The following is a 13,333-nucleotide window of genomic DNA, read 5'->3' as shown; positions in this document are numbered from 1 at the left end:
TAACAGATGACTTTAGCTAGTGGCACGCGCCTTCAAGCTGGTGTTGGTATGTTATTATGGGAATCTTGAGGGAAGTCGCTTCACTGTCAGCTTCAATTGCAGCCACTTGCATAGAATGTGGCCATCTAACTAGAGTCAAGTGTTTCTTCTACCGTCTTAGCTTACCATAGCACAACAAGTAAACGTAAATAAACGCAACCCCAGTGGTCACAAAATGCAGTGTGCGTCCCGCAGCAAACATGTCTCTGTGCAGTCGACGCACGGAGTCCATTTGTGCTCTGGCAGTCGCTTTTTGCCTGCTGGATATATTCAGTGAAGCTCATGAATGGTGACGTGCTTTTGCTGAACACATGAAATGCACAAGCACAACGCACTGCTGAGAAAACAGTGGCACATATTCAGAACATGGTATGTTTTGCACCGCTACTTGTGTTGCATTTCAACTGTTGGTATGTGTGGAGACATTCCGACAGCAATCATGTTTATAGGGGCCCTGAATCACTTTTTATCTAAGTCCAGAAATGCATTTGAAGTTACGTTAGCGTATTTCAGAAATACTTTCAGTGCCCGTTCATGCTCATATGCTAAAATCTGGCTGTGCAAGGTGGTGCGGACAGGCTTTGTCCTGCACCTGCTTGACTGACGGATAGTAGCCACATCCAATTTACAAAAAAAGAAGGGGGGGGGGGTTTAGGCGCCAAAACCCCGATCTGATTATGAGGCACGCCGAAGTGGGGGGCTCCGGAAATTTGGACCACCTGGGGTTCTTTAATGTGCACCTAAATCTAGTTACACGAGTGCTTTCGCACTTCGGCCCCATCGAAATATGGCCGCCGTGGCCGAGATTCGATCTCGCGACCTTGTGCTTAGCAGCCCAACACCATAGCCACTAAGCAACCACCGTAGGTCATCCAACTTGCATATTTTGAAGCACTATCAACAGCTCAATACCAAGCAAAGTCTGCCAAGGCGTTAACCAGGAGTGGCCAGGAGTGAGCGCGTGCCAGCAAGCATGAGTTTGGCCTTACCTTATGCATTGCGCGGTTCGAGGCCACCTCAGTGTTCAAAACTAGGCTAATTTGGTGAGACCCGACAGCTACAACACCGATAAGCAGGGTAGCCAAATTCTAATTCCTACACGGGCCCGGGGCCATGGCTGAGCGTGAGCAGATGACACTCAGCTTCTTCCGGAAGTATGCAGTTATGGAAATTCGAAAGCAGATGTTTGCTTGCTTCAACCTTTTTATTAAACTGCATCGATAAATATACACACTAACAGTAGAAATATGTGCACTGATCCAAACGCCCTTCTTGATTGATGCCAGCTGTTGGCCAATAGCATCCGCGCATGGGAATCTGCTGTATTACGAAATAAAGTATCCAGAAAATAGTGAAGGGCATGCTACTGTTGAAAATAGAGCGTTTAAGAGAAAGGTGACTTTGCGCTCTGCTTGCGAGCTCCACATGCAGTCATCATCATCATCAGCAGCAGCAGCAGCAGCAGCAGCCTGGTTACGCCAACTGCAGGGCAAAGGCCTCTCCCATACTTCTCCAACTACCCCGGTCATGTACTAATTGTGGTCATGTTGTTCCTGCAAACTTCTTAATCTCATCCGCCCACCTAACTTCCTGCCGCCACCTGCTACGCTTCCCTTCCCTTGGAATCCAGTCCGTAACCCTTAATGACCGGTTATCTTCTCTCCTCATTGCATGCCCTGCCCATGCCCATTTCTTTTTCTTGATTTCAACTAAAATGTCATTAACTCGCGTTTGTTCCCTCACCCAATCAGCTCTTTTTTTATCCCTTAACGTTACACCCACCATTCTTCTTTCCATAGCTCGTTGCGTCATCCTCAATTTAAGTAGAGCCCTTTTCGTAAGCCTCCAGGTTTCTGCCCCGTATGTGAGTACTGGTAAGACACAGCTGTTATACACTTTTCTCTTGAGGGATAATGGCAACCTGCTGTTCATGATCTGAGAATGCCTGCCGATCGCACCCCAGCCTATTCTTATTCTTCTGATTATTCTTCTGATTCTGTCATGTACGTGCCGTGCATGACAGCAAAACTTGGCTGTGATGTTCACAGCAGCGCATGCTCGGCATGCTGCTTTTTCACCAAGCCTGAGGGGTGATTCAGGACTCCTTTAATGTGATTGGGCGTTTAAACAGTTTGTGTGTTTGATGCACTGGAATAAGCATTGTGCCAGTTAGAACACTGCGAATTTTATTTTGAATAGATATATGTGAATGTGTTTTGGAGCATGCTTTGACAAGTTTTTCATGTAAATAGTGCCTGCTGCTCGCGCTTCCTTCCAAGTGCGTGATAAAAAATGTGCCTTGGTGTGTAGTGGTACTAACAGCTACAAGATCCCTGCAAGTATTTTTTTTCACCTTTAAACATGAGAGCACACTGTTTTAGGAAATACTACGCAAACACGATCAATTACAGTAGCCGTCTGATAATGTTTAGAAACTTTTCACGCATTTCACAGGCCGATAACTTCTCAGACATTCCCCACAGAATAGTGGCTGCGTTACAAGTGTAGCCGAAGAGCCCATGAGAAAGAACATCAGCTGCTGACCTTACACATTTGCGTACATAGGGTCAGCGTGCGCAGACAGTACGAGACATTTCGTGTGCATCGAAGACCGGCACAAGCTCAAGCTGGCTCATGTCGCCACGCCCATGCACTTGGAGCTATGTCACCCATAGAGATCAATCAGAGCATGCTGTTGCCTGAGCATTTTGATAACGAGGGGGCTCATCGCAGCACCCTAAGAAGGCCGCGGTATCTGGCTATGCAGCACATGGCCTCTAACACCAGCACTGACCCTCAAAGTTCCCATAATGCCCTTGGCACCACAGATAGCGCTGACTTTTCTAAAGTCGTCTATTGGCTTGCACATCCATCCATATCTGAAAACTTGCTTAAGCTTATCCAAAACACTACTATATAAGCTTTACATGAAGCCTCCTGTGCTTACATACGAATTTGGAGGTATCAAACGCAGTGTTTCAAAACATATATATCAGACATCCCGGGGATAAGCTATTGATTTGCATGCCAGCACTGTGCAAATCTGTGTGCTGCCACAAAAGTTGACATTTCACCTAGCTTGCTCAAAAATTCTTCAGTACCCTGATGTTGAAAAAAAAATAATTCACCAAAGTATTCAGGACACTAACAGCTCGGTCAAGTATGAAGCTGGTTCTTGGGGCTCCTGGACAGTGTCCTAATGGAATTACCAATCGAGGACTTACTTAGTTACCCTTTATGCCATGTCAGCCTTGCAGGTTTCCGCATATCATCGATGCTGGCGCAGCTGTTTATAGGTTCTTGTGAAACTAGTAGAGTTGCCTCTTCCAAGTGTGCCCTGAACCTAATTGCAGGCATGAATAGTGGCTGCCAAAGTTTGGCGTAACCAAATTCACAGTTTGTGTTAAGCATGTTCCCTTTTTTTTCTTTTTTTGCATTGGCTGCATATGATCAAATGTTTACACACTGTTCCTTTTTGTCCAAAAATTTGGCCTAACCAGTCTACTTAACGTCTTAGTGGGAGCTGAACCTACATCTTCCGCATTATGCATTGTGGTAAACTCAGAATGCACTGCGAGCCAGTCATGGTGCTGCCAGCGCGAGGATCGAGGGAAAGGGAGACCAGCGTCTGAAGAAGCTGCCAGTAGAAATAAAATAAAAACCAATTGTCAACGAGATAACAGGACACATGCTTGTGTCTTCGTTCCACACATATCCCTACAATTGGTGACCCGGACATGCAGCGAAACAACGATGTCACCAGCCCTACGGTATCTGTTCTAGATATCAAACTGCCTCCCATCTGGACCGGCGATCCTCAACTTTGGTTTGCACAAGTTGAGTCACAGTTCATCGCACACTGCATCATAGCTGACAATGCCAAATACCGCCATGTGTCTAAGTGTCTCCTTGAGTGTCCGGTAGGTGTTTTCTGCGGGTGGTGCCAGCAGCATGTAATATTCTACCAATTGAGCTATGGCAATGGCAGTCTTCTCGCCCACTTTCTTGGATATTCGATGAACACACCCTTCCTAATTGCAAGGCTTAGTGATATTTGCACTCTCTGCCTTGAAAATAATTGCTCACTACTGAGAACTGCAGAGACCGTCACTAGCTAATGTAGATAATATGATGGCACCAGGCTGGATTCTCTATAGTACATAAATAAATATGCAAGAAACTCTTGTGCAAAAGCTTGCATTTGCATATTGCAGTTCATAGTGCAACAGAAACTGGCAACAAGTTTTCACATCTCATATACAAGGTGCCGAAACATTGTAAGTACAGTGTTCATTGAACAAGAGAGTGAACACAAAAACTGATTGGAGCAAAAGAGGGGGCTTGCTTGAATGGGTCAACACCTCAGTGACACTGAAAAATGTGCCTTCATATGCCTGATGGCTGTTTTGGCAGCTTCACTTAACAAGCCCTAACTGCCTACAGTTCCTCACTGATTCAAAACATTATAGGTACAGTAAGGGGTACATCAGTGCTTTGAACTGATACCATATTTCATGTGGCACCTTTTTCTTAGTATGATATTCCGCACTCAGTACCATGGTTGGAGCATGGCAGGTTAACATTCTCAAGGCTAGGTAACATGTGCAGACAATTCAAACATGAGCATAAAATAGTGAAGAGTCTTTGTTGTGAGAGAAATAAAATTAACTTTGGTCTTCCTGTGCAAAGAGTGACTAAGTTCAATCAACTATACAATTGTATCACTTCCCTTCAGTCTAGTCTTTTGATTTCACCAGTCTGATTGCAATCTTCCAGTTTTATTTTTCATTTGTCTGCGACTGTACGTGCACACAAATAGTCGCAAAAGTACAGGAGAAGATAGCTTCTGCCATAGCTCATTCAGTACAGCACTACATCACGCTAAACAAAAGCAAAAATGCACATGCATGCACTTAGTACACCATAAGAAAAGCAGGTCACTTCCATAAAAGCTACAATGTCCACAAATGCAAGAATGCCACTTGTGGTTGAGATACAAAATCTCAGCTGGGTGTAGGTGCACAAAAGGTTGACTCACACGTGTCTGGTGATTTGCAAATAAAATATATGCCTCTACCATCTATCGTGTCCAAGTGTCTTGATGCTGACGGAACACTATGACATCATCAAAAAATGACAGCCACACGTTTACACTGCTGTATAATGTGAAAATTTGTGATGTGAAAATTTGTATAATGTGAATATAATTGTGCATTCAGTCAATGCCCTGCCTAGCCTATGTAGTAATAGCCACAAGCCATAGGAATACGTATCCTATGGTGTGCTTTGCATCATCACCATCACCATCATCATCATCATCATCATCATCATCATCATCATCATGTTTTATGTCCACTGCAGGACGAAGGCCTCTCCCTGCGATTTCCAATTACCCCTGTCATGCGCCAACAGATTCCAACTAGCGCCCGTGAATTTCCCAATTTCATCGCTCCATCTAGTATTCTGTCGTCCTCGACTGCTTTGCATATGCGCGTACAATTTTCGTTTTCCTTAAGGTCCCATTTTCTTAAAGATGCAGTTGTGAGTGTAGCACTTGTGCGTGTGTCTCTGTTCTTCCACTTGTGCTCCATCCTCCATCTTTTTTTTTTTTGTGGTACAGTTAAATATGGAGAGCACCGTATGCAACAAACACAGCAGTTGGTTCTGGCATGAACAAAAGAACCAAAACCCTTTCCTTGGTTTGAATGGCTGTTTGGTGTAAGGCAGCATCTGTATATCCTCAGTACATGCTTCGGATTCTCTAAGACATTGCTTTGAAAGCTTTTTAGAGCCAAGTATTAATATTCACGACATTGCCACCTTGGGCAAGGAAAAAAATTGTTTGATATCTGATTCTTGCATATTCCAGAAATACAAATTGTTCCTCTGCATGTGAATACCACTGATAGGGCCATTACGATTACATTTGCATGTTTATGCACCAAGCATCTGTCCAACTACAGCTATTTTGTACTTTCTAACCTCAAAATTGAATGCGTGACCAATGTGTCGCTTTTCAACCCAACTTACCATGATCCTTTATGTGCTGCCGTAAGTGAAGCAACCACTTTGTGCAGTCCTGCTCACCATCAGCAACGATGAGATGTTCTTGCACCTTGTCAGCAATGGCACTGATTATGCGGATGGCATGCATGTACTTTGAAGAGCAGTTATCTGTTCGTAGACGCGTGTCCTACAGAGAACATGAGCATATATCACTTGAAAGTCTGCACTGGAAACTTAAATTAAGCACAAGAGGTACTATATAGCTGCTACAGCCAAAGACTATGTGTTCTTTGCAGACAATAAAAAAATAAAAGCAATGCCCCTATGTTTGTTAACCAAATAAACTACCTATGACAGCGATTATGGTAGAACCTTGTTAATATGTAGTTGGCGGGGAATGGGGATCAGGTATGCACTAAGTGATGGACTAATTAACTGACAATGGCAGATTGGCTTAGACTCACCAGCCAAAAATAAGTGTTAATTATCGCTCAAACACACACACAGACAAGTTTTACTTGCGAGCAGGCAGCAAAAAATCTGATTTTCATTTGCCACTGTAGTGGCCTTGCGGTGACAACGGCATTCTCAAACTCAGCAAGGCTGCGAGCTAGTTTCTCCATCAGTTCCCACTTCTTTGCGAATGCCCTCATGACACTCAGAGCACTAGCTAAATTGGATATGAAAGGGCCATAAACTATGGGAGCAGGAAACGTGTTATATACCATGTTTTAATGTCACTGTCGGTCATGTTAAAACCAGTGCCATGCAACCTAGCACCACACAAATTGCTGGGTTGTGTCCACGCATTTCGGGACCTCCGAGGAAACCTGCTTGTAGAAAGAAGCATACCATGCCATACGTCACATGCGCAGTTGGCGTTGTGTATGAGATTCCGCTTAAGTGCAGAAATATATACATCGGACAAAACGGCCGATGCATCAATGATCAGGTGCAGGAACACGAGTAATCTGTAGCTAACAAAGCTTCTTTTCATTTGCCGATGCATTGTAGGTCCTGTCCCTGTGAGTCAATTTTTTCCGGTATTAAAATTCTAGGCAGGAGTGGCAATGCTTTGGCCAGAGAAATCATGGAGGCATATCATATTAGAAGGAAAGAAAAAGCGCCTGTATTAACGATAAGTTGGTTGTTTTACGTAGCAAAGAAAAGCAGTTTTTATAAATGATGATGTAATCTATAAACTTCTACTTCTTGGTATGATGCATTGGTTGGCTTGATGGACAGTGCGCTTGCACGATCCTGGTCTGCTGTGTATTTAAGCAGGTGAAGTCTTCACAATAAAATTTAGTTGCGAGTTAGTGCTTGTACTGTGCTTCTGTGTCTTTCTTTTGTCCCGTCTTGGAACTGTGCTTACCAGTATTCAGTTGTTAAGCATGAACCAATTAGCCCAGCAACAAATTTTCTTAAAGTGACCAGTAGGTTGCAACACGCGACTAATACTTTGCAGCAAGCAACTGAAGTTGCAATAAGCGACTGAGCTTGCACCAGCATATCAGGAGAAAACATGCACGGAGAAGTTGGCAAAGACTTGGGCGAAGCACCCAAAGAAGTGTGCACCAGTTAGAACCTACTGGGAACCAAGCTGCACTGGCAGCCGTTCAGAGCTGTTTCTGACGTCGCGGCAATTTGTGGCCTTCGTCACTGTTACGTTTTCCCGGCTGTTATATTTTTTTTACGCGCGCCTTTGAAGAACATATCAACAGGGTTCTACTGTATAAAGATATTTACAGTGCACTGAACACACAATTGTGCAAACAGGTCTACAAAACACATGCAATGCACACAGCACATATTCTTAATCATCAAATACACACATTATAGGCCTACACAGAAACGTAGCTGCATTTCTATTCTAACAACTTTGAAAGAGCATTTTGTGTTTAACTTGTTCTCACTTAAGTCTTGCAACACGACTGCATTTTTTTTTTTTTGGTCCACATTATTCAATAAAACACTTCAGTTCATTGCTTGCCTAGTTAGTCCAGGAAAAAAATGAAAAGAAAACAGCATTGTATGTACACCTTCTAATTGGAAAAGCAAGCAGCTACTGAGGTGTGGAACAATTTCACAGAGTGTTGCAATTTAAAGTGCATACAAACCAGGAAAACTATATCATGTGTTTTATTCAACAATGAAGACCAAAAACTGCAATCTTTCTGCAGAATTTGATCCACTGTGAAGTAGAGGTAACACAACCTTCTATTGCAAACACATAACCTTCTATTAAACTTGTTAGAATAAATATGCAGGTGACTGCATATTACAGGGAACTCAAAACTCGGAGTAAAAATATCAAATTCTTTCTGGAGCAGTTGTGGTCCTAGTATTAACATGCTATGGTTCATCACACTGAAGGACACAATGTGCACAAAACTTCAGCAAATGTAAGAATACAGTATCTCTCAGATAAAGCAAAAACAAACAAACAAACAAAAAGCCATGCTGCTGAAATTAATGTTTTTGATATGAACAAAACAAACAAAAGCCGATGATGCCACAGTAATGGTAGGATTTAGATGGTACAACACTGAACAAACAGCGAAGCCTGTGGGTGTTTTCTAACCCCCTCACACTTATGCCAGTAACTCTGCAGTTACCATACTTTCAAGCAATAGTTGCTAGGAAACATTCTGTGAATGTCCTTCACCATATCAGTTATTCCATGAGAAAAATATATAGTAAGACATGCTACTGTCGGGCATTTGACAATTTTTCCCTCTAAATACTATCTGGTAAAAGCACATTCAGGGAAGGGGTTGCTTAAAAGTGACACCTTTGTAGTTTCGTGGTACTCTTGAGTAGATGACATTTTCCCCTTTCATTAAATTTTCTGCAGAACTGATTTGTTGATTCAGTGTTCCTTCTAGTGATGCAGAACTATTGGTAATAGTATATATAGTTTTTTTTAAGTATAGATAGTGTAACAAAGACAATCTATAGTACTCCTAATGATAGTATTATGATATTTTGGGTTTAAACTATTGATAGTGCAACAGAAACTATAGATATTAGTACTATCGATAGTACTATCAATAGCATTGCAATAGTTCACAACTGACAGTATGATCAATAGGTTTGCGACAACTGACCATCAGGAATCCTCAGTTCATGCAGTTGGGAACTCGCAAACGTCACTGCAGTTTATATTGCAGTGTTTACGTGTGGAACATCGCAAGATTTTACATTATCAATAGCGCACTATACAGTAAAACTTTAATACATGCCCACCTAGTAAGTAATTCCGGTTAGAATATAGTCACAGTGAATCTCCCCACCCTGTCACCACTGAACCCAACGTATTGGCTAACCACTGAAGCAGCAGTCACTTAATGCATGCCAAACGGTTAGTGCAAAGTATTTACTTCATTTTTCAGTGCACACGAACGTGGAACTGGCGAAATGTTGTGCACGCAGACCATAGATAGCGAAATAGCGACACACGGATCTTTCCCGGAGTGCGGTTTCCACTGATAGTGAAGTAAAAATATGGTAGCCATGACATGTTTCCACCTCTTCTAGCACTTCCACGTTGTCGTTATGGATGATGATATGGATGATGGCCCTTCCGTATCCAACGCAGATAATGTGTTGATGCCATGATGGTGTTTTGCAAAGAAGTGGGGCCTGATGGAGAAAATGGCTCACAGCCTTGCTGACTTTCAGGATGCCATTGTCGCTGCAAGGTAGCCATGGCAGCAAGGGAAAATCACAAATTTTTTGCTGCCTGGTCGCAAATAAAACTTGTCTGCGTGTGTTTGAGTGAGTCAATAACCGATAAGTCTATAGCTGCTCATCTGCTATTGTTGATTAATTAGTACATTGCTTAGTGCATACCAGATCCATGTCACCTCTCCCCCCTCCCCAATTATGTATTAACAAGGCTTTAGTGTACATAGTACTATCACTAGTGCATCATGAATCATACTATCGGTACTATCAATAGTTTTTGTACTATCGATAGTTCAATAATGACCTAACTATCGATAGTATCTGTACTATTAACAATAGTTTTGCGTCACTAATTCCTGTGCTTCAAGTTATCAATAAATTCAGCCTTGCACTGCCATCTGCTAGTTTCTTGATCAGTTCGGATGGTAGAGCGACTACCCCAAAAGGACAATGGTTCTGATTATTTTAATCCTCAGACCAGGTCAAATTTTTCTTCAACAGCAAAGCTTGCTTGCTGAGAAACCGATATGGGTTTTCTTTTCTGTTTACTTTGTAGCTACTCTCAAGTAGATGACAATCTTTCTCCACAGGAAATTTTCTTGACCTAGCAGATTTCCACAGAATTGATTTGCTTCAATATCTTTTACTTGAAGCAGCTTAAATAAACTGTTAGGCAAGTAAACAACATTAAGTTATGCAGCCTCCTTGGATTGTTACCTAGAAAAAATATTTCTGACAACTCATTTTACTTAGAGCCAGAGGTGTGAACCACATTGCACAGGCAGGTAAACCAGGTGGTGGAATTATTTGACCATACACACCATGTTTATTGGGATGCTCAGCACAGGAGGTAGATGCCTAGCGTCTTCTGGACTTGTCCAGAGGCAAAGCTGGAAGTTCTTGAGGACACACCAAAGGCGTCGACGGCCACTTACACCATTGGCCAGCTGTAACACCACGAAAAGCAATTATGCAGTGATTATGCAGAGACTAAGCAGTATGTTTTTTTTCTGGATGCACAGAAGGGCTTGCAATGCCAACAAGAGCAATTAAAATATGAATAAACACTTTGTGTCATACACTACAGCCCTCATAAAAGTTCTCATAACTACTCATAAAAAGGTTATCTGCCCTACCTCATCTGAAGAAAGTACGAGCAGTATTGTGAACCATTCATAGGAACCATGCAAAGAGATTCATTTCACCCCACATCCTTGTTCACATCCCACGTGCACACTGTGTCAGTGTGTCGTTTCCTGCGCAACCTTGCTTATGCATCTGCAAACCTCTACCCACATGGCTCAGTCAAGAAAACTTGCATGGTTAAAAATATGACCTGCATGAAGCTAAAGTAGCTGTACAGTGTGAGGGCTTCTCTCACCCGTGCTCTTGGGACAAAGGAACGACAGCACAGTAGTGAAAACAATCACAAGGGCATTTATTGTACCTTTCATAGATCAATGCCAGCTAGCCGAGTTGCTATCCACAAAACATGCCGATGGGTGCGCGACAAATCTAGAAGTCCGACTCACCGCAACAGGATAGCGAGCGAATATGTTCGCCCCATGCTGGATCCCAACGCCTGGTCATTCGCGTGTACGGTCACGCGAACGGTGGCGCGTTCGAAGGTGGCCACGCGAGACGGTCTCGCAGAAGCATGGATCAGCGCACGCGCGGCACAGCACGTCCGCACTGCTTGCTGTCCCGAACCAAAGAGGAAGCGCCTTGTCTTTCGGCGCCCAATTAACCCCGTCTGTCGGCGGCGTTAGCAGCGCAACACTCGCGCCATCTCTCATACTGCGCCTCAACCACTCCGACTGCCGCGGGCACCAGGCCACGCGAGCCGTGCGGAAAAACAACATATCAGGGGACGCGTGAGAGTCGCGCATCCCCACAAGTGACAGATACCTATAGTGTGCTAACTTGGGCAGATTTCTGCATATTTGGGTGCATATTTGGATCCTACGCATTGTGGGAATCAATGTAAGTGAAGCTTTCTATGCTGTTTCCTTTGATTGATGATAAGCAGCAGTGATGTTAATGGCAAATGTGTAACTTTTTCAATATTTAGTCCAGTACATGAGTAGTAAGTTAACATTAAACATTACCTTGCGTGCACCACTGATGTTTGTCTGCGTAGTACACAGAACACACAGGGAGACATATTTGCTTGAGGTGGTGTTGTCTGCCATTGTTCGTAATCTCTGAGAGGGTTGAGCATTATCATTGCCTCACATGGTACATCGCATCGTGTCAGAAGTGTTAAACTTTAATTGAATTATGGGGCTGTACATGCCAAAACCATGATCGGATGATGAGGCACGCCATAGTGGCAGACTCCGGATTAATTTTGACGCCCTAGTTTTCTTTAACATGCACCTAAATCTGCTACACATATGTGGTCATCACCAAGCGCATAAAAGTGCATGAATGCAGGACAGGTTTAGACATCACATTCATGATATGGCAACTCTTTTTTGAGCAAAGATACGGAGAGCTCGCTGAAGCAGGATCCACCATACTTGTAGATAACAAATGCTTCAAATATCTCACACATTCTTTGTTCCTGAGAACCCTCTGTATTTTTGCTCGGGACAGAGTTGTCATACCTTAAATGTGATGTGTAAATGTGCCCTGCTCCCATGCACTTGGTGTGGCTGCATGTGTGTAGCCTTACACTAAGAATGAACATTATGTTTGCTAGTCAGCACTCAATACATCTCGTCTCCTCTTGTTCCACTCAAAAGCACTGTTTCTTTGCCCTAGTACGTGATGGGCCAGGAAATAAACGCACAAATTTTTTCCAACCTGTGGTTGCTGCTGGGGTGCAAAAAGCACAAGTGAACATATTTGGTGACCATTTGAACAGTAGCTTCACGTGAAAGGGACTTCAGACTATGCTATGCGAGTTTTGCTTTTATCTATTGATTATTAAGGTTGTGTGGACTCCAGAAGTAACATTTTTTTAATCCACCCTTGTGCATATCATATATCATTTCCGGAATCACACGGCGCTGTAACAAATACATCATGGAGCTGGCCTCTTTGGATTTAGAAAACAGAGAAGAAATTATTACAACTGTAACATAACTTCACCACATGACATCATCCCAACCAAGAGTGAAAAAAAAAAGGAACAGCAAGTGCTAACCAGTGCTTGTATTATGCAGGTGTCACTAAGCTGTTCATTCATTCTATTTATTGCCATGCTTAGTGCTTTGGAAAAAACAAACTATGCTACGCTGAATTCTTCGAGAAGCTGAACAGTTCAAGAGCCCTTATTTAGTTTAAGTACATTTAGTGCCCTCTTGCTTAGATCGACTTCTCGTAGGACAAACAGCTCTCCAAGGTCCTTTCATGTTCGCCTTAAATGGAGCCTACTGTATGTGCAAATTATTATTCCAGCTATAGTGCTAGATTTAAACCAGGAATGGTAAAAAAGAGCACTCTTTTTATGCATAAAAAACAGTCTTAAAAAAAAAAACATCTTGAAACCTGCATAGTCCTCTATTTACGATAAGAACTCTTAAGCATCTTTGTCGAATCATTTAAATACACAAGTGCTAATTTCCAGGTAATTTACCTGATTCTTTCCCTG

General features: G+C 42.8%; 1 protein-coding gene across 7 annotated transcripts in view; it reads right to left on the bottom strand.

Annotated features, from left to right (window-relative positions):
* The window catches only part of LOC142566151 (rhotekin-2-like), a 206,415-nt gene that overhangs the window by 9,427 nt on the left and 183,655 nt on the right, over nucleotides 1–13,333 (bottom strand). For all 7 annotated transcript variants that reach the window (XM_075676986.1, XM_075676980.1, XM_075676979.1 and 4 more), the window contains exons 8-9: nucleotides 10,557–10,682; nucleotides 6,070–6,232 (exon numbers count right to left, since the gene is read on the bottom strand). In XM_075676986.1, coding sequence (XP_075533101.1) covers nucleotides 6,070–6,232; nucleotides 10,557–10,682 — 289 coding nt within the window. The remainder of the gene's footprint in view (nucleotides 1–6,069; nucleotides 6,233–10,556; nucleotides 10,683–13,333) is intronic.

This window comes from Dermacentor variabilis, unplaced genomic scaffold, assembly GCF_050947875.1.
Source record: "Dermacentor variabilis isolate Ectoservices unplaced genomic scaffold, ASM5094787v1 scaffold_12, whole genome shotgun sequence".
In the NCBI taxonomy this organism is placed as follows: domain Eukaryota; kingdom Metazoa; phylum Arthropoda; class Arachnida; order Ixodida; family Ixodidae; genus Dermacentor; species Dermacentor variabilis.
The sequence above is the reverse complement of the archived record's forward strand: the minus strand, read 5'-3'. Positions and strand labels throughout refer to the sequence as shown.